Source organism: Puma concolor, chromosome D4 (genome assembly GCF_028749965.1).
Source record: "Puma concolor isolate L17-30 chromosome D4, mPumCon1.1.hap2, whole genome shotgun sequence".
In the NCBI taxonomy this organism is placed as follows: Eukaryota; Metazoa; Chordata; class Mammalia; order Carnivora; family Felidae; genus Puma; species Puma concolor.
Window position 1 is genome coordinate 80900933 of NC_141679.1, and position 20659 is coordinate 80921591.

General features: G+C 38.8%; 1 protein-coding gene across 1 annotated transcript in view; it reads right to left on the minus strand.

Annotated features, from left to right (window-relative positions):
* The window catches only part of LOC112865031 (complement C5), an 86392-nt gene that overhangs the window by 41890 nt on the left and 23843 nt on the right, over window positions 1-20659 (minus strand). The window contains exons 9-21 of the mRNA XM_025931246.2: window positions 20195-20321; window positions 18030-18145; window positions 16444-16629; window positions 14946-15149; window positions 12979-13188; window positions 12700-12852; window positions 11513-11642; window positions 10168-10230; window positions 8104-8301; window positions 5664-5754; window positions 3579-3652; window positions 2742-2881; window positions 524-751 (exon numbers count right to left, since the gene is read on the minus strand). Of these exons, the coding sequence (XP_025787031.2) occupies window positions 524-751; window positions 2742-2881; window positions 3579-3652; window positions 5664-5754; window positions 8104-8301; window positions 10168-10230; window positions 11513-11642; window positions 12700-12852; window positions 12979-13188; window positions 14946-15149; window positions 16444-16629; window positions 18030-18145; window positions 20195-20321 (1920 nt within the window). The remainder of the gene's footprint in view (window positions 1-523; window positions 752-2741; window positions 2882-3578; window positions 3653-5663; window positions 5755-8103; window positions 8302-10167; window positions 10231-11512; window positions 11643-12699; window positions 12853-12978; window positions 13189-14945; window positions 15150-16443; window positions 16630-18029; window positions 18146-20194; window positions 20322-20659) is intronic.

A 20659-nucleotide genomic window follows, 5' to 3' on the forward strand; every position in this document is an offset into this window, starting at 1 on the left:
CCAAATTGTTAAAGCTGTATATCTCTGGGTGTGGGAGTTATCAGTGATTTAATTTTCTTCTCTGTGGTTTTTCAGTATTCTATATTTTCTACAATAAGCAAGTATCATTGTTTTCTTTACATTTTAAAACACTATGTCAGACTTAAGGAAAAGTTATGATAATAGTAAAAAAAAAATCTGAGATAACCTCCCCCCCAGTTTCCCACAAATGTTACCATTTTATTACATTTACATTATTCTTCTCTGTGTTCTTTCTGAACCACTTAGTGATAAGTTGCTAACATTTTTTTTCAGACTGAAAAAAGTTGGGTTTTTTTGTTGTTATTGTTCTTTTCCTTTCTTTTTAAAAATTTTAATTCCAGTGTAATCAACATACATCATTATATTAGTTCCAGGTGTACAATATAATGATTCAACAATTCTATACATTACTCAGTGCTCATCACGGTTAAATGTACTCTTAATTCCCTTTCTGTGAAAAAAGTGTTTTTAAAAAGAATCAGAAAAAGCGTATTTTTCTTACCACCACTCGTAATGTTTTTACTAAGATTTCTTTTCCAAGTGAAGTCTCCAGTGAAAAGTTGATGTTGTGGAGGCCGATTTCCAGGGGAAGCACGCTGAAGGTCACCAAATGACTGGAGGAACCTTCTACTCTCTGGGACAGACATTTGGAGGGATTTATGCCCTGGTGGCCAATGGCTTGGCTTCCGGATGTACAGATTCCCTCCACCGTAGACATTTTAACACAGAACTGAAATATCACCAGTAAACAGTTACATTAAAACACTTTATGATAAGGAAAGTATGCCTGGACCATGTTTGTCTGGATACAAACTCTCCCTGATATTTTTACAGTGTTAAATAATCCCTTAGATTCTAAGGCAGAGGAGAAATGTGTATCAAAATCCTTATACAATTTAAACTAAATCCTCAAGCAATTACTTGACACTTGGGGTCTTATATAATCATAGAATTTAAATATATTTCAATGTCAGTGGCACCTGGGTGGCTCAGTTGGTTAATCTTGGTTTCGGCTTGGGTCTTGATCTCATGGCTCATGAGTTCTAGCCCACATTGGGCTCCATGCTGACAGTGTGGAGCCTGCTTGGGATTGTCTCTCTCTCCCTCTCTCTGCTCCCGCACAGCTTGTGCTCACTGTCTCTCTTTCTCTGCCTCTGCCCCTACCCTGCTCATGCTCTCTCTCCCTCAAAATAAATAAATAAACTTAAAAAAATATTTTGATTTCAAATATCTACTTTTTTTGCATCATAGTATGAGGGTGATCAATAGGAAACATTCAAGCATAGCATATACAACATTAGGAGAGTGAAATGGAAATATGTGTTCACAGAGGAATTGGTATTTAATCTGTTGGTAATTACAGTTTATTTGGGTATATTAAAATGGAATTTTATGGCATTTAGATTCTGCTATATACATTTAGAAATTTGATATAACCATTTCATTAAAATATTAATATTTAAATATTCCAAAAGTTATAGATTAGCATATTTTTTGAACTTATGATAAACAATTTTAGAAGCTAATTCAAAATATGTCAATGGGGTACATAGCTTTCCCCTCAGCATTTAGAGAGCATGTAAGCAAACTTTTTGGAAACCGCTGAGAATGAAATTAGAGCTTTTTAAAAAATATAGTTATTATGTGGATGGAACTGGAGGGTATCATGCTAAGCAAAATTAGTCAGAGAAAGACAAATATATGACTTCACTCATATGAGGAATTTAAAATACAAAACAGATGAACATAAGAGAAAGGAAACAAAAATGATATAAAAACAGGGAAGGGGACAAAACATAAAAGACTCTTAAATATAGAGAACAAACAGGGTTACTGGAGGGGTTTGGGGAGGGGGGATGGGCTAAATGGGTAAGGGGCATTCAGGAATCTACTCCTGTAATCACTGTTGCACCATATGCTAACTAACTTGGATGTAAATTAAATAATACATAAATTTAAAAAAATAAATAAAAACTATAGTTAGATTTTTGGACACACTGAGTTCCCATATAAAGTTTTGTGACTGTGATTTTCAAATGAAATCAGTCACCCTATTGTGTAATTCTCTATTTAGCTGTGTGCTGGCAAAAGGAAGAGAAATGGTGGGTCCAACCATGGTTGGAGTTTTTCAGGGAGTGTACCCAGGAGTGAGAGAGAATTAAGGGAATTAACATGACTTTAACTAGTGTGGTTTATGATTATAGTGGTAGTTTATGGATTCTAACCTGAACAAGGAGCGAAGTAAAGACAGCAGAGGGCTAATGGATAACAGAGGAGTGACGAAGTCAAGGGATTGGAGGTTTCAGTGATGTGCAGACCTGTAGCTACAAAGTAACGGTGCGATGTCTGAAATACCTTTCAGAGGGGACCCAGACATCTACAAAGCAAAGATGAGCATGACTGGTAAAGACAGAGAGAAGGAAAGGGCTGTTAGATGCAAGATGATGAAGAAACTCAGAATCCAGGGACATAAATGAACTGCCTGTGAAGCCCTTTCTCTGAGCCTCCACAGTATACTGATTATCTTACAGACTTGTATTCTTCTTTAAATTGGAGTTATAAGAATACGTGTCTTAAGTCTGCCTTTCTTCATCCCTTCACTGAGCTGAATTTTTGTGTTTTTGTGTGTGTATGTGATCATTCCATGAATAGAATTCATATAAAATCAGAGAATTCTTCCTTTTTCCATTTATCTGAACATACCATAAATACCTACTCACCCGCATACCAGACATTCTATAGTTGTAAACAGTTCCTTTCAACTGGATCTGCTCCCCTCGTACAACAGAATATGGTATATTCATTTCCAGGAAGACATCTTTGAACACCTGTGCCTTGAGAGTATCAGCAACACATATACCTTTGGTCCAAAGGGAAAGCAAAGTAGAGGCATATTAGGGAATTCCTATTAATGCCTTATTAGTACTACTACGTCTAAGAATTGCTTTCCTTCAAGGAAAAAGGAATACTGTATCGTATTTTTCTCTGTACTGTCATGTCCTTGAATTTTCCACTCATTGATCTTTATTTCAATAATTGTTGGTATTAACAGAAAACTTCATTTCTCCAACAAATATTTAATTCTATTTAAGGCATGAGGATGTTTATCAACTCAAGTACCAAATCTCTTTTTGGATATGCATTATTGGCTCTATTTAATAGGTATAAAATTTTGATTGTGGAAACCACGATTTTAAAGAAATAAAAAATACAAACAGATGAAACCAACCCTGAAGTGATTTATAAAGTACCTCCACTAAATCACCACAAAAGGGAATTAGCCCAAGGGAAAAGTAATAGATTTGCTTCTAACTCTACTCAAGCTCCCAGTCACTGAGAAAAACAAAGGAAATGGGAAATGGACATTAGCATTTATAAAATGCTCGTCAATATGGTCAGAGATATGGGCATATCCAAGTCTTTTTGTAGTATATTAAAAAGATATTTAACAAATGACACCACTGAAGTCCTGGGTGAGTTTATAAATTATAACAAAAAAACCACATTTTGCTAACAAAATCACTCCTTAAATGAGCATACAACTTAAGTTTGCTTACCACTATTTGAAATGCCAACACCTTGAATTTCCCAGGTAGTTAGAGAATCAGGTAGCACAAATTGCAATTGGCTTCTGAAAATTAATGTGTTAATATTCAAACACAGTGAAACATTGAGTAGCCCAATTTGCCCCCATTCGCTAAACAGAATGTTTGCTGCCTACTATTTTAGAAGAAAGAAAAAATTCACAATAAAGCAAAATGACATCAGGTGTTAAGGAAAAATCAAACCAGAAAAATAGATTCATTAACTCTCCTACTTGTTGCTTGTTTTTAAATATTTCACTTGTATGAGAATTCAAATTCAGAAAGATGCCTTGGAAACACTGCAAACTCAAAACATACAGAAAAAATATTTATCATGTGCTATGTTCTAAAATAGGGAAGAAAGGTAATGCATCTTAACGGTGCTCATAACAAAGTCAACATAACTAAGAATTTCTTTTTTTAATATATATTTAGGGAGAGAGGGCGGGGTGGGGGCGGGAGGTAGAGAGAATCCCAAACAGGCTCTGCTGTGTCAACATGGAGCTCGACTAGGGCCCAATCCTGAACCGTGCATGACCTGAGCTGAACTCAAGAGTCAGATGCCCCACCGACTGAGCCACCCAGGTGCCCCCATAATGAAAAAATTCTGATTAAGATTAAGCTTATACATTTATTTCTTTGATCCAACAAACAGCTGTTGTCCACCAACTTTGAGTCAGGCATAGCACTAAATACTGAATATGCAGCACTTATGAGATAAAAACCTATTCTCAAATAGTTTATAGTCTAGTAGAAGAAACAGTTAAGTAAATACATTGTAGTTCATTGTAATAACTGTACCAATAAATCATTTAAAAAGTTCAGAGCCAGTGTGCATTGATTCAACACATTTATTTGAGTGCCTCTAACAAGCTGGACCCTATGCCAGGTCTGGAATATAAAACAGTAATCTGAATTTAGTCTTTGCCCTGAAAGAATCCTTCTCATGTGGGAGACAGCAGGTAGACAGGCCATTATAACACTGTATGATATAGGCAACAGGGTTGATTGGGAGGGGTAATTACCCCAGTCACTGATAGGGTGGGGGAGAGTGGTGGGAAGGCTTACCAGAGGAAGTGCTAGCCCTGGGGGAATGTCAGCTGCAATGGGTGACACTGTGGAGGGAAAATTAGAGAAGACGAGGGTAGAGACGAGGAGACCCATTTTAAGACTGATGCCAGTGTTGGGCCTTGGGGCTTGAAAAGTCGATGCTTTGAGCCCCCAAGGAACAGTGATGCTCAGGGACTCAGCACTGTTCATCACTGTTTCCAGTGCCTGGGATAGAGTAGGCATTCCCTAAGAGTGTGTTGAAAAACAAGAGGAGAATCTTTCTTCTTATTAATCAGTATTTATTTTCTAATACAGATATTTCAGGATGAAAATGCCTGCTTAATTCTCTCTCTGCCTCTCCTCTGTTCTCTCTCTCTCTCTCTGTCACAAAAATAAATATAAATAAATAAATAAATAAATAAATAAATAAATAAATAAATAAAATGGGGCACCTGGGTGGCTCAGTTAGTTAAGCATCTGACTCTTGATTTCAGCTCAGGTCATGATCTCAGGGTTTGTGAGTTTGAGCCCCGTGTCGGGCTCTGCACTGTCAGCATGGAGCCTGCTTGGGATTCTCTCTCTCTTTCTCTATCTGTCTCTTCCCTGCTCTCTCCCCGCCCCCCCAAAAAAAAGAAGAGGGAGAAGAAGAAGAAAAAGAAGAAAGAAAGAACAGAAAAGAAAAGACAAGACAAGATGACGGCTGCTCACTGCAGCATATAGCACACATTTGAGCAAAGGCTTACTGAAGCGGGATGAAATTAAATAGAATAGTACCCTTCCTTACCAAGAGTTAATTTTGTCCTGGAAGTAATGACTAGAGCAAAGCACACAGTTAAAAAAAAAAAAAAAAAAAAAAAAAGGTAAAGCAAATAAAACAAAATTTAACCAAATGGTAATATTGCCTTAACTCTTAAATAAACTATTGGGAAATGGGTAGTTTCCAGATTTTTGGCCATAATATTTGCATTTTCCCACATTTTTCAGAGGAAAGTCAAAGAAGTATAATACCTTCTGGGGACATGATGAACTTCCCATAACCAGCTTTCTGGAAAATAGCTCCTTATTTCTGGCTTGCTCACTGGTAACAGGGTCTTTATATCTGGGGGGAAAAAGTATATGTGATTATGAAAAAACAACATGCATTTTATTTAGAGCCAAATTTTAAAACGTGGACAGACATTAATCTATAACTTAAATACTTTCTGAAAGGTCAATGAAACATTTTGTTTAGTGATTTTCAAATAGAGCTTTATTAATTTTTTTTAATGCTTATTTATTTTTGAGAGAGAGAGAGAGAGAGAGAGACAGAAAGCAAGCAGGGAAGGGACAGAGAAAGAGGGAGACACAGAATCTGAAGCAGGCCCCAGGCTCTGAGCTGTCAGCCCAGAGCCCAACACAGGGCTTGAACCCACAAACCGTAAGATCATGACCTGAGCCAGTCAGACGCTTAACCAAGTGAGCCACCCAGGTGCCCCCCAAAATAGAACTTTATTTATTTTTTAATAAAGTTCATTCATTTATTTTGAGAAAGAGAGGGTGCAAGCAGGGTAGGCGCAGAGAGAGAGAGGAGAGAGAGAATCCCAAGCAGGCTCTGCACTGTCAGCACAGAGCCCAATGCAAGGCTTGAACTCATGAACCGTGAGATCGTGACCTGAGCTGAAGTTGGACGTTTAATGGGCTGAGCCATCCGGGCGCCCCACAAAATAGAACTTTAAAGGTCTTGGAATTTCTCCACTAATAGTACTGAGAGAACAAATAAAGCACAAAAATATCTTCAATGATTTGTTTCTTAAATTGCTAAGTGTTTAGTGTTCCTGAGATTATAGAAGATACTCATCAATCTATAAAGTTATTTGCATTTTTACTATTACAGTAATTGTGTTTATATTATAAAATAAAGAAGGTTTACCTAAGGGAAATTTATTTCTACTTCCCTTAATAAAATGGACAGAATTTCTGCTTCTGTCCAAGATGCACTGATAAGAGTTACTCTTTTGCCTTAAAAAAAAAAAAATCAAGAAAGAAAAAAACCCCAGGAACTAAAAACACCAGGCACGTTATGTAAAACAACAGTTTTCAGACATTAGAGCATAAGTGACCCAGGGCCATGATTCCTGAGAGAAGGGACACTGGGTTGGTGAACCCTGAAATTGTTCAGGTTTACTGTCTGCAGGCAGTTTTTAGGCTGCAGAGCAGGGAAAGAAACCCAAGTAGACCTTTGCAGAGTTGCAAAACCCATAGGAGTTTTGGGAGGCCAACCTGTCTAGAATGAGGGGCAGAGCGGAGCACCAGAGAGGTGGGGTGGATTGGGGGCAATAGCAGAAACTCAGTTCCATGCAGTGGAAGCCAAACCAGATGATTATAGTTGAAAAACCGGACAATGAAAAATATATGTACTAGGTGGCTTGTGAAAATGCTCCTTGAAAAAAGCAAACATCTGAAAACAACCTAAATATATCTAATAACACGGTTTTTAAGAAATGACCACAAAAATTTACGTTTGCAGAAATATATCCATTGGATGGACGCTGTTTAAGACACACTGTTAAGAGAAACAGATTCTGAAAACAGGAGCTGTCATTCTGCTTTTGTTCCTTTTGTTTTGATTAGATATAGATGCAATGAAAGTCCTGAAAGTTCTGGAAACATATCAATGAGAGTTTTCTAAATCCTGAAAATATATTTTATTGAAATGGAAGATTTAATCTTTTGTATAAGTACACTTAACCTCATGCTAGGTTTAGAAATTGTTTGCTATATTTGGTCAACATAGGCATCAACAAAATTTTTAATGGTTGTAATATCACAGAACCCTAGAATTCTAGAACTCAAAGGCATGTTGGAGATCATCTCAGCCTACACTTCTTGCTTTAAAAATGAGGAGGTTGAGGCTCAGAGGAGATACATAATGATTCAAGTTTATAGAAAGAGCTGGCCTTACACTTGCCCTTGGGTCTTGACTGTGGCCCTGTGTGCTCTGTTCTCTACTACATATGCCTCCTTTGATTCCCCAAAACAATAACTGATTTTCTTCTAATGGGCATTTTTTTTTCCTAATTTCAATTAAAAATTTTGTTCTTTTTTTATGTTTATTTATTTTTGAGAGAGAGGGGGAGAGAGAGAGAGAGAGCATGAGCAGGGGAGGGGCAGAGAGAGAGAGAGAGAGAGCATGAGCAGGGGAGGGGTTAGAGAGAGAGGGAGACCCAGAATCTAAAACACACTCCAGGCTCCCAGATGTCAGCACAGAGCCCAACGTGGGGCTCAAACTCATGAACTGTGAGATAGTGACTTGAGCCAAAGTTGGCCGCTTAACTGACTGAGCCACCCAGGAGCCCCAGTCTAATTTCAATTTTAAATAAAACATGAAAACTGTCCTTTTTTTAGCAGAACAGGATCACACAAGATTCCCCATACTGAGCAAAATTCTGATAGAAAATGTCAAACTCACGCAGCCTTCCCAGCTGGATGTTTTTAAGAGGATCCTCATCACGGTGCTTCTTTGCGATAAAACAACATTCCTTGAAGATCCTGACGCATCTGGGACCTATCGTAATGCGGGCAGCACGCTGCTCACAGTCCTCATCTTCATTACGGTAGGCTCCGTCATAGCAACATTTCTTCAATACTGTGTGTTTGTATTTAGCAACTGAAATAGTAACGATGCAAATGTCCTTGATTATGCACAGAGTCGTAGCATCCCAGGTTCAGAAGGGATCCTGAGGGGTCCTTGGGTCTACGGCCACATGACCCTGCCCCCACCCCTGGACCCCTAGCAACAGCCAAGGCTAGGTGAGTGACCCCCCACACTCGGCTGGGTACTCCAGGAATGGGGAGAATGTGGTCTCATAAGGCAGATCATTCTCATTCATATTAAATGTTTAAAGAGCTTCTTGCAATTAAGCTAAATACTGACTTTTGACACTGGCACCTTGGGTTCAGCACCCTTTGAGTGAAATAAGTTAATGGAGAAGCCTTCAAATATTTGAAGATGGCTATCAGCACTGTATAAGTGCTTCCTTCTTTAAGCCACATATCCTGCTTTTTAAAACTTTTCTTATAGGATGTGGTTTGTGGAACTCCACTGGTGGCATCGTAAGAGCTAATATTTAAAAAAATATTTTTAACGAATATAAATTTGAATGTATAAAAATGAATATGAATAAAAATTTTTTAATGTTTATTTATTTTTGAGAGAGAGAGACAGAGCATGAGGTGGGGGGGTGGCGGTGCAGAGGGAGAGGGAGACACAGAATCTGAAGCAGGCTCCAGGCTCTGAGCTGTGAGCACAGAGCTCGCCTTGGGGCTTGAACTCACCAACCATGAGATCGTGACCTGAGCCGAAGTTGGACACTTAACCAACTGAGCCACACAGGCGTCCCAATAAGTGCTCATATTTTATCATAAGTGCCCAAACTACTCAGTGTCTTTCATATTGTTAGAACTTAGAACTAGGGTTGGAATTAAAATAACTTCTATAGGGGCGCCTGGGTGGCGCAGTCGGTTAAGCGTCCGACTTCAGCCAGGTCACGATCTCGCGGTCCGTGAGTTCGAGCCCCGCGTCAGGCTCTGGGCTGATGGCTCAGAGCCTGGAGCCTGTTTCCGATTCTGTGTCTCCCTCTCTCTCTGCCCCTCCCCCGTTCATGCTCTGTCTCTCTCTGTCCCAAAAATAAATAAACGTTGAAAAAAAATTAAATAAAATAACTCCTATATAGATGGAAGGAATTCTTTTAAATTTTTTTTTTTCCACGTTTATTTATTTTTGGGACAGAGAGAGACAGAGCATGAACGGGGGAGGGGCAGAGAGAGAGGGAGACACAGAATCGGAAACAGGCTCCAGGCTCTGAGCCATCAGCCCAGAGCCTGACGCGGGGCTCGAACTCACGGACCGCGAGATCGTGACCTGGCTGAAGTCGGACGCTTAACCGACTGCGCCACCCAGGCGCCCCAGGAATTCTTATCTTACCCTAAGCATGATTATTAGTTGAACTCTGGCCACCGACTTTCAGTTCAACATTCTTCCTCTTTTAATATCACCAGTGATCATATTTCCATTTAAATAATTGTTCAAAAATAATTTCTGTTAGACTGATTTCCCAAAGAATAATCCAAAATACTATCAGCTGTTAAATACACGGAATAGAAGAAATAGGTTTCTAGGTACACTCCAAAGTTAATCAAATCATGATTTTGGTCAGAAGAAAATGGAAGAATATAATTTTAATTGCCAAATGAAGTCTATGCAGAGGAAATATTTGTAACAAGTAAAAAGTTAACCTTTTAACTTTAGAGATAGAAATAATACTTATTTTCCTCAGACTGAGGTTATGCCAAATGAAGTTGTAGAGTTATTTGGATTAATATTTCTGAGAGAGGTAAGCTAAGACATCTGTACATATCTTTCTTTTCATCCATCCCATTTGGATTAGGAATAATTAGATAATGGTTCGTTCTCTCCAGCTTTTGAATAATAGGATCATAACCTTTTTATAATTGCATCAAACTTTTAGAGTACCTTCCTCCTGTATTTTCTTTTGTAGCATTCTCTTTGGCCTGAGAATTTCTTTGCAGGGCTTATCTGTTAAAGGAAGAAGAAGGAGAAGGAGAAGGAGAAGGAGGAGAAGAAGGAGAAGGAGAAGGAGAAGGAGAAGGAGAAGAAGAAGAAGAAGAAGAAGGAGAAGAAAAAGAAGAAGACAAGAAGAAGAAGACAAGAAGAAGAAGACAAGAAGAAGAAGACAAGAAGAAGAAGAAGAAGAAGAAGAAGAAGAAGAAGAAGAAGAAAAGAAGACGAAGAAGAAGAAGAAGAAGAAGAGGAGGAGGAGGAGGAGGAAGAAGGAAAAGGAGAAGGAGGAGGAGGAGAAGGAGGAGGGGAAGAAGAAGAAGGAAAAAAGAGTTAAAATGACAAAAAAGAAAATTCCATGAAATTATTTAAGTACTTAAAACATTCATAAGTCATTCATGTATTCCACAAATTCTGAGAGCCTGTGTTTGACTAGGCACCGTGCACAATACATCTTAACATTTATCTTACCTTAGAGGAGCTCATGATCTAGTGTCCTCTAGTTTGACTTGTTTGATCCAAGTTTGGCTTTGAATCCTGCAACCTCTTTGACCCACTGATTACAGAGAAATATCTAAGCATTTAAAGTGAGCAAAGTTTTTGTTGGGTATGCTACTTTTATTATTTGCTCTTTGTGCTCTGTTATTATGAATAACAGGTCAAATATAATTATGAACAGTTTTATAGCCACAGAAAGAATATGATTAAGATGTGGTCCTTGTCCTTCAAGAGCTCACAGTGCATTGGCTGAGGCAAAATACATAACGAAATGGAAGAATATTCAGTGATGCCCTGCTACTGTGTTACTTATAAATAGAGCTAGTCCCCACAGTATTCTCTCTGTGAAAGGAGGAGGGAATGATCAATTCTGTATGGGGAAGAAACCTTATTGAGGAGGGGATTCTTTTATTGGCTTCTCCAGGATAATACAAGGGAAAGCAGTCCTGATGGGGAAAGGCCTAAAGGTATAAAATAAAATAGCAGAGAGCCACCCCTAGAACTACACTTGGGTCTGCACAGCTTAAACCTCAGGTAAGATAGAGCAAGACAAAAGATAATTGGAGAGAGCTGGGGAGAAGACCGTGGAAGATCCCTGAGGACTACACTAAAGATTTTGTACTTTATCTTGATGGCCAGTAAAACATTTTGTACTGGGGTATTACGTAGTCATGTCTCTCTAAGATCAGTGTAGAGAATTTGTGGAAGACAATTACAAAAATGGTATCAATGTGAATTGATCAATGTAAATTTCAGTAATCATTTTGAAGAATAAACCAAAAAAAAAAGCTGAACATTTTACCATCTTCTCGGGTGTCATCTACATTTGCGTTGGTGAGAAAGAGGAGTCCAGCCAGATGGAATACATCTGCATTGTTGCGGCCACCACCTGCCCCACAGCCCAGGTCGCTCGTCTCTAAGACTTGAAATACCTGTCCAGAGGTGGTTAGCTAATTTAATAATTCTTAGGAATTAACTCAAGGCAAAATGTGGAGTCTACTTAGATGTATAAATTGTTTCCCTGAAGAATTAAAGGTACTGGCTGTCACATGGGTAGAACAAATCAGGCCATCGTTCATCTGTCAAACAGCCAAAGACCAGATTTCCCAACTTCATTATTTTAGTGTGTCCTTTTATATTTATAAATACACACACATTCAATATTAAAACAAGAACTAAGTTTTACGCTTTGGTGAGAAGATTCTTAGGAACTAACCCATGGTGTGTTGGACATAGAATGAATGCTGTGGTCAATATAAGATCCAAACAAACAAACAAATAAATAAATGCATGAATGACTAAATTAACAGACAAATTAATTTTTAAGTTGCTAAAAAGAAATGAGCACAACCTCTTATGTTTAGAGGAAGAAGGCTCTAGGTTCTAAGTGGGTGAGAACTTGTTTGGGGAAGCTTATTCCAGTTTTAATTTTGATCCCAAATGTTTTTTTTTTTTCTTTTCTGAATGGTTTTAACTGTATAGTTATCTTTGTTTTTTGTTCAAAGAAACTCAAGCCTACAAAATAGTTAGCAGGGCATAGGGGAGATAAATGGGAACTTAGGGGAAGTGAATTAATTCTCACATTCTTTTGTTCCAGATTTTAATGAGAGTAAAAAAGAAAACAAAAAACAGAAAAGTCTCCATAGGCTGCCTATCCAGTCTTCCATTATGCTGTCACTTTATAAAGCCCCCCGCCTCCAGGTTCAATCTCAAAATCGTCCAAATTGATGGCACTTTTGCCCCAGGAATATAATTGCCATTATGGTCATATGCTACACTTGGAAAAACAAAAAAGGATGAATCAATGTTTTAGAGACTAACATGAGGATAGCTTACCTTCCTAAGAGCCATTGTTTTGAGTATATTTACAGAAGAGCAGATCCAGTCTTCCCTAATTCTTCCCCACAACCTACCCTTGGGGCCACACTTTGTGAAGCATTATACAGAGCCACCCCAAGACCCAGCAACCAAGGCCATGCACCACTTAACTCTTTCCAGAGGTTTCTTGGCTCTTCTCTGGACTCCATATATAGCACTGTCCACTGCTGATAAAGCCACCCAGGAATTTGACTCAGTTGCCATATTAAGAGATACATGTTGGCTTGGAGAATACGACGCATCTGCACTTGGAGACAGATGAACCTAAAAGATCATTTGAAAAAGAAAAGACAAGGTTATTTGCATGAGACAAAACTTCACAAGTAGTTATATTTATAGTCTCCTTTATTCAGAAGAAAATTTGATTGTGACTCATAATTTGTGGCTTACCTGGAGCTGATTGCCACACTTTTCTTCGATATTTAACCAGACTGAATCAGACACCAACTCTGCTGTCTGCTCTCCTGTGACGATGTAATAGACCAGGAGACGGGCTGAAGGAACCATGTTTTGTGTCACTGGAATGTTTATGTTTTGATAGGATGAATCTGGAAGTTTCTCTCTTGTGCCAAAGTGGACAATTTTGCCCTTAGATAAAATCTAAAAATAAACAGCAGTAGTGACCATGTTAAAAAACAAAAGTTTTGCTTTCAATATGGAGCTTGGAGATGGAGTAGAAAGTATGTTAAAGAGAAAGAAAGGTTCCTGGTTAACAGGAACCAGGAAAGGTCAGGAACCTTTCCGTTTACTTAATTCTTTTCTTTCTCACAAGTCAGTTGGATAGGAATATTATGCCCACTGTGTAGATAGATAAAGGGACTGGGGCTTGGGAATTAACTAAATGTCATACTGATTTTAGCTCAAAATCACATAACTAGGAAATCAGAGAGCTAAGAGTTGACCCCAAATCTATTTAAAGTCATCATGCTGTCACTAAAATCTCTTTTGTTTTATTGATTAAAACAAAATAGATGCATGAATAGAGTGCATCTTATTTGGGAATTAAGGTTTTGTTTTTAATTAAAAAATTTTTTCTTTTAATGTTTATTTATTTTTGAGAAAAAGAGAGAGACAGTGCAAGTAGGGGAGGGGCAAAGGGAGGGAGACAGAATTTGAAACAGGCACCAGGCTCTGAGCTATCAACACAGAGCCTGATGCTGGGCTGGAACTCGGGAACGGTGAGATCATGACCTAGGCCGAAATTGGATGCTTAACCAACTGAGCCACTCAGGCGCCCTTTTTTAAAAATTTTTTAATGTTATTTATTTTTGAGAGAGAGAGACAGACAGAGTGCAAGCAGCGGAGGGGCAGAGAGAGAGGGAAACACAGAATCCCAAGCCCACTCCAAGCTCTGAGCTGTCAGCACAGAGCCTGATGCGGGGTCCGAACCCATAAGCCGTGAGATCATGACCTGAACCAAAGTCGAATGCTTAATCAACTGAACCACCCAGGCACCCCTGGGAATTAAGTTTTAAAGCCAGAGATTAGGTTCTGTATTGGAGGCATATGGCTAAAAAACAAGTTACAAATCACATGAACCCAAAATGTTCTCAAACTTAAATTGTCCTCAAACTTAAATAGACTGCATATGTGGTTTTGGTACATAGTTCCTAAACAGGTCCCATAATTCTTCATCCATCAATATGATCTGTGTTCCTCATTTATTTTTTTAAACTTCTTTCTCAAAAATGTTGAAAAAGCTATCACCACCTGTTTGGCCTGGCCACTGGAATAATTCATTCCATTTCTTTGGCAATGTCAGGAAGCCCTTAAGATCTCCCCCACCTTCTGTCCTAGGTTTCACCTATAGGCTTGATTGGCCACCTTTGTTTAATATAAGGGATGTAATAGGGCTGTTGCTAAAGGGTAGAATTGGGGTAGATATCATATGACTCAACTCTTAAGAGCAGGATTTGAGTCTCCCTTTTATGCCAATGAAATGCACATACTTGAAATAGGTTTAGGCCTGTAATCTTTGGCCATGAAATAGAGCAGAGGTAATGTGAAAATTTAATCAGTCTCTGTGGAGTAATCAGGCTCTCTTAGGAGAAGGGCGTATCAGATAAGGAGTCAGAGGTTCCCAGTTCAAATAAAAAAATATTCCTCTTCCAAGCTGAGTGACCATGGTGAGCGTTTTAACCTCTCTGTTCCTCAGTTTCCTCATCTGGGAAATGGTCATGAAAATCATGACCCATCTCAAAGGTTTTTGAAAAAACTGATTATCAAATTGAATTATGTCCTTGAAAGTACCTTGTAAAAACAACTATAAGGGGTCATTCTAATGTTCCTCTGTAAGCAAAGAGAAATGTTCAAGGTGGGGGAATAGATAGTTTTAAATCTATCATTACTGTACTTACCAAGTAATTATAGTGAGTTATTTTGTTAATATATGGACTTCTGGGGGTAACAATAATATTCAGATATTCTCCCACAAGCAAAGGTTTATAGTTTCCAGTCCAGTCAATATAAAGATAACTTTGGCTGAGAGATGAATATGCTATTGCTTGGTAAACTTTGCCGGCTTGATTTTCTTCTGGAAGATCTGGGTCATCAGTCTTGACCTGAAAAGGGAAATTTCAAAAAAGATATGTGGACTGTGATGAAATATTTTTTATGAAACATACCTTGTAAATTTCTTTCTTTGCTTTATAAATTTCTAACTTTCACAACACCAGATGCTAAAGAGGAAAAAAAAAAAAAACCCTCCACTACTCCAATGTTTGTACAGCTGTGATATCAAGTAACTTTACAAAGACTATGGACAATAATTGGAATAATATGGGGTTATGAGCCATGGTGGGAAAGTCTGGTGAAGGGGAGAGGCAAAGATGCTTCCGGAACAAATATTGGCACCTTTCCTGAAATGTCCTGGCAAGTTGGGGACTCCTCTTCCCATGGGTTGGCAGGGATTGGGGGTAAGAGAAGGGTGGCAAGAGGAGGCCTTGAGGACTGGGGACAGGAGTGAACATCGCACAGACTTTCTGGCCCAGTTTCATTGTAAAGTAGCATCACGGAAGTGTACTTATAAATATGGAATGGGGCAGAAATGATATCATGGCTAATAACCCCTTTGCTATCAAAGGGGTTATGAGCTCACACTCTGGAGTGAGCTATGCATTGGTTTGCATCCCAGAGCCACCATTTATTAACTCTGGATAAGTTAATCACAAGAGAGGTTAGAAGCCTATATTTCCACAGCTGCAAAATGGCAAAAATATTCTCTAATTCATAGAGCTGACTAACTGGGTATTAAATGTGTTCAACAGAAAGCTCTTAGCATTTCCTAAGGGCTTAGTAGATGATAGTGAATGTATGCATGTCACTGTCATTAATGTGCATTAACTAATCATTTATGGGGAGGGGGCGGATTGGGAACTTAAACATTAGTTGCTGAGAGAGAAGCCTGTTAACTGAGCTCTAAAGTAGAGTGGCTTATGCAGCTAGGAAAAAGGGAGACTTCCATGTGTGACCCCTTTGTGTCCCTGAAAAAAGATAAGAAGTGGGGGTGAGGGAGAGAATGTTTCTACCGCTGACTTCCACTGCTATACTTATTCCGAAGCTATACCTATTCTAATAAAGTCTTGCTAATGTAAGAGAAAATCATTAATTCCCAAATAGAAAATGATAGATTTATCTTCCTCAAGAACCAGGCAATGGATTAGCATATTGCCTCTAGTGCCTTCCCCCCGCCCCCCCCTTCCCCCCCCCCCCCCCCCCGCCTTTGAATGCAAAATTGCGGATCTGTTCTCTGGACTCATGTTTAAAATCTGCTGCATCTGTTCTGCACACTAGCCAAAACACACAGTCAAAAAGCACACATTGTCCCAGAAAGTCCAACAGGAGAATTCAGCTCACGTTAAACTCCAACATCCTTGCTCCAGATGGAAGATTAACCATAAACGAAGCTACTCCATCACTGGAACGTGTTACACTTTTCTTCGACTCCAAGTTAGACATCTCTTGGTTTACATCGACCGTTTGTGCGCTCAGGGTCACCGGGACCCCTCCTACCAATTGGTCAAATGAATTCTTAACCTGCACCTGTTTGCCAGAACAGTCCAGATCCATTTCAGCAGCTCATCACTTTTTTTTTTAAAGCGGAACAATTCTGAAATAATTTTTCTTCTTCCCCACCAAAGTATAAATTATTCACATTTAACTCAGTAGAGAGAGGCATGGCCTTAGATTATAGAACGGCCTAATTCTATTTAGATACTTTAAGCACATACAAAACTTGCTTTAGCTTGGTAACTCTTTCTTTCTTAAAAGCCAGTGACCCACAGTGAATATTAAGTAACACATTTTAATTATACTAAAGTTGATTTTTAATAGCAACACATTTTCAAAGAATAAAAAAGTAAAACACTCTGTTCTAGCTTTCTAAGCTAAGAACAGGGAACAAAAATTTTCATCTTAAAAATGATTATATTTTTTATATTATAAATTATAACATGTACTATATATAGTGAAATATAAAACACTAAATAAAATATAATTAGAAAGTCAAATGAACACATTAACGCTATACTACCAATATTTTAAAAAGGAAAAGTAGAGGGAGGAGAGAAAATAGTAAAAAGGAAGGAGGAAGCAAACAGAGAGAGAGAGAGAGAAAGAGAGAAACAGAGAAGGACAGAAAGAGCCAAAATGGAAAGGATGGCGAATAACACAGAGAGAGGTGAGACAGGTGTATACAAAGACCACAGGGGCAGACTGAAAAGCACAGAAATGCAAACTCAGATAAGACACATGGGAAGTAGAAAATGAGGAGAGAAAGGGGTTTTATTTTCAAGGAGTGATATTTCTGTTTTAAGGCTTTTGAAGAACATGCCACCAAATAATTTTAAATGTTAGCATTATTTTTACTTTTTTAAAATTTTTACTTTTTATTTATTTTTGAGAGAGATTGAGAGAGAGAGAGAGAGAGAGAGAGAGGGAGGGAGAGGACATGAGCAGGGGAGGAGCAGAGAGAGGAAGACACAGAATGTGAAGCAGGCTCCAGGTTCCAGGCTCTGAGCTGTCAGTACAGAGCCTGGCGTGGGTTTTGAACTCACGGACTCTGAGATCATGACCTGAGCTAAAGTCAGACACTTAACCTACTGAGTCACCCAGGCGCCCCAAATGTTGGCATTTTTTTTTAACTATAAACTTACGGTGTTTTATTTACATATAACTTAATGCAATGCTTTTTAAGGGAATGCCTAGCACAGGCTACCTGACTACTTGCTAAATACCGGCACTTGCCCTACAGGCTGAAATCACTCTGAGGCTGAAGCTGGCCAGCAGTTTCCCACCTCCTTGTGCATCTTAAGGAGCAGGTTTTACAAATGAATTCCCTCTGTGATTCCCTTCTCCAGCTTCCCTCCCCTGTTTGCCATCCCCATGCTCTCTGTAAACAGAAAAAGAGAACCATATTCAGCAACCTTCCCTCCTTCATCTACCTTGATAGAATATGGAATCCCGGGCTTCATGAAAAGAGGAGTAGCAACCAAATTCAGTTTGTAGGGAGAGAGGACATATTTGATGCCAGGAATTTCTGCCTCTTCAGAAAATCCACCTAAAGAAATGACATGCATCACGTTGACCTTTTTTAAGAATATGCCAATCCCTACGGGGATCTGTTTGACCTGTGTATGTCTCCACAGACTTAGTCACTTACTTGCTCCATTCCTGCACTCATTCATTTATCAGTAGTCTTGGTTCAAAGGGGGTAGTGCAGAGAAAAGTTTAGACCTCAGGTGTTTTCCAAAGCCTTATATCCAAGGCTTGTACAAGGAGAGCTACAGGGTTGGACTGGGGAGGAAGGTGAGGAAGGGCCACCACTTTTTGTCAGTGGCCTGAGTTTCAGTTGAATATGTACAAGGGATTATGGAGAGAGGGAAAGGACTAGGCACTAAGCTTTGCAGGGATTCACCTGTAGAGCACAGGGATATGGAGAGATATGGAGAGGAAAACAGAAAAAGAGTGCCTGAGGTAGAGGGAGTCCTGAGAGTCCACTGGCAGGGGCCCAATAACATACAAAGCTCCAGTATCCCCAAAGTCCTTTCCAATATTACATCCGTAACATCCATATGCATATCCTATACTTCGGCCAACTGGACAATCAGCCAGATAATCTCAAAGATCAAGTCTTGCCTGCTACCTGTGGCATGTCCTCTCTATGGATGGTGTCCCACTTCTCCCCATCTACCATCCCTGCCTCAAAACCCTACTTATCCTTCAAGACTGATTACATTCAGGGTGCTATACTTGGTTGCTCAGCAATCATCTAGGAGCTCACCTACCTCTGAAGGTCAGTAGCATTAAGAACTTTGCCTAGAGGTCAAATAGAATTCCTGCTTATAACAGAATTCTTCGTTTACCTGTCTTACAGCCGATGCTAGTTTGTAAGCCACTTGAATGCTGGGATTACACACATTCATATTTGTAAGCCTGTATGTTTAGCAACACTCTTTGAATAGCTCATAAATGTAGCTTAAACTGACTTTATTTGAAATAAATTGAGAAAGAATAAAAGTAAAAAACAAACATTAAAATAATGTCAAAAGTAACATCCTGGGCAAGGAGTATCATTCTCCAACATCTATCAAACATTTGATAAATACAAGGTACTCAATAACTGGATAATTATTGCCATTCTTCATTCTACTACCCTTCAAGGACAAGTACAAAGAGGTGGAAGGGGCCTTAGGGATCATGTGGTCTAACTCTCATTTCATCACAAAAAGGAGGGGCTAGTGCTGTTACATAACTTGTTCAAGTTAGTTTGGGGGTTTAATACAAACCTGAAAATATAAAGAACATCAGTAATCAAGACACCAGAAGTAAGACAAATTGACCGAATTTGGAGTAATAATTAATGACTATTACAAACCACTGGAGTCGGGGTTGAGAGCACTAAGATAGTTTTAAGGATGCTAAGAAAGTAATAAGTGGAAAGAAGGAGGAGGAGGAGGAAAAGGAGAAGAGGGAGCAGGAGAGGAAGAAGGAGGGAGGGAGGAGAAAAGAAGATAGAGGGGAAGGGGGAGGAGGGGGGCTAACACCTTATATGGTATTCACTAGCTGACAGGTATTATTTTAAGTGCTTTGCATATATTGACTCTCTGATCCTCACCACAACCCTATATGTATGCTATTATTGTACCCATTTTAAAACCATTATCTCTGATTTTAGATAGAATTCCTGAATATTACAGCTGAGAGGGGCTTTAGGTTGTATATAGTTCAACACCATCGTTGTACGGATAAGGAGACTAAAGGATAATGCAGTATCTTCCATTTGCATAGCATTTTATCAAACATTTGTACATACCTAATGTCATTTAGAGTTTTATTCTTACCAGGTGAGAACATTGGGGTGCTACATGTTCAAGTCACATAGCCTGCTAGGCTACTCAAGATGTCAACTGGGCAGTGCTATCCCATTTTTGCACATGGGGTGATAGAGACCTAATGATAGAGTGGCAGAGCTCTACTCTAATCTGTTTTTAATGATATGAAAAGGAATATTTAGCTATGGAAGAAAATAAAATATGAAAGAATTTTAGAAATTATTTATACTTTTAATATGCTGTCTAAATATTATTCAAGGAAAAAGAAAACTTACCTGTAGACTCTATGACTGTGACACCAATATAAAGGTACTTGTCGTTTAAATCTTCCAGACTTTCATAGGACAGTTCCTTAGTTGCCATTTCAGAGTTAAATGTGACTTGAGCAATTCCATTGATCAACTTTTTGAAAATGGAAAATGAAAGAGGTATTTCAGAGAAGAAAGAGGTATTTCAGAGAAAATGAAAGAGGTATTTTCAGAAAGAGGTATTTCAGTTTGGTGGGGCACCTGGGTGGCTCAGTCAGTTAAGCGTCCGACATCAGAGAAGGGAAAAATTAACAAAATCTGCCTTTATTAGCTTCTAAATAGAAGGCAACTATCAGAGGAGTAGTTTATTGTCACCAGTAGAGTGAATGATTGAGTCTACAGTTGAGCCCAGAATACTATTTTCTAACTTAATTTGGGTAGACGTATAGGAAGAGTCTTAAACACTATATGGTTCAACAAGGTTGGTTGTTG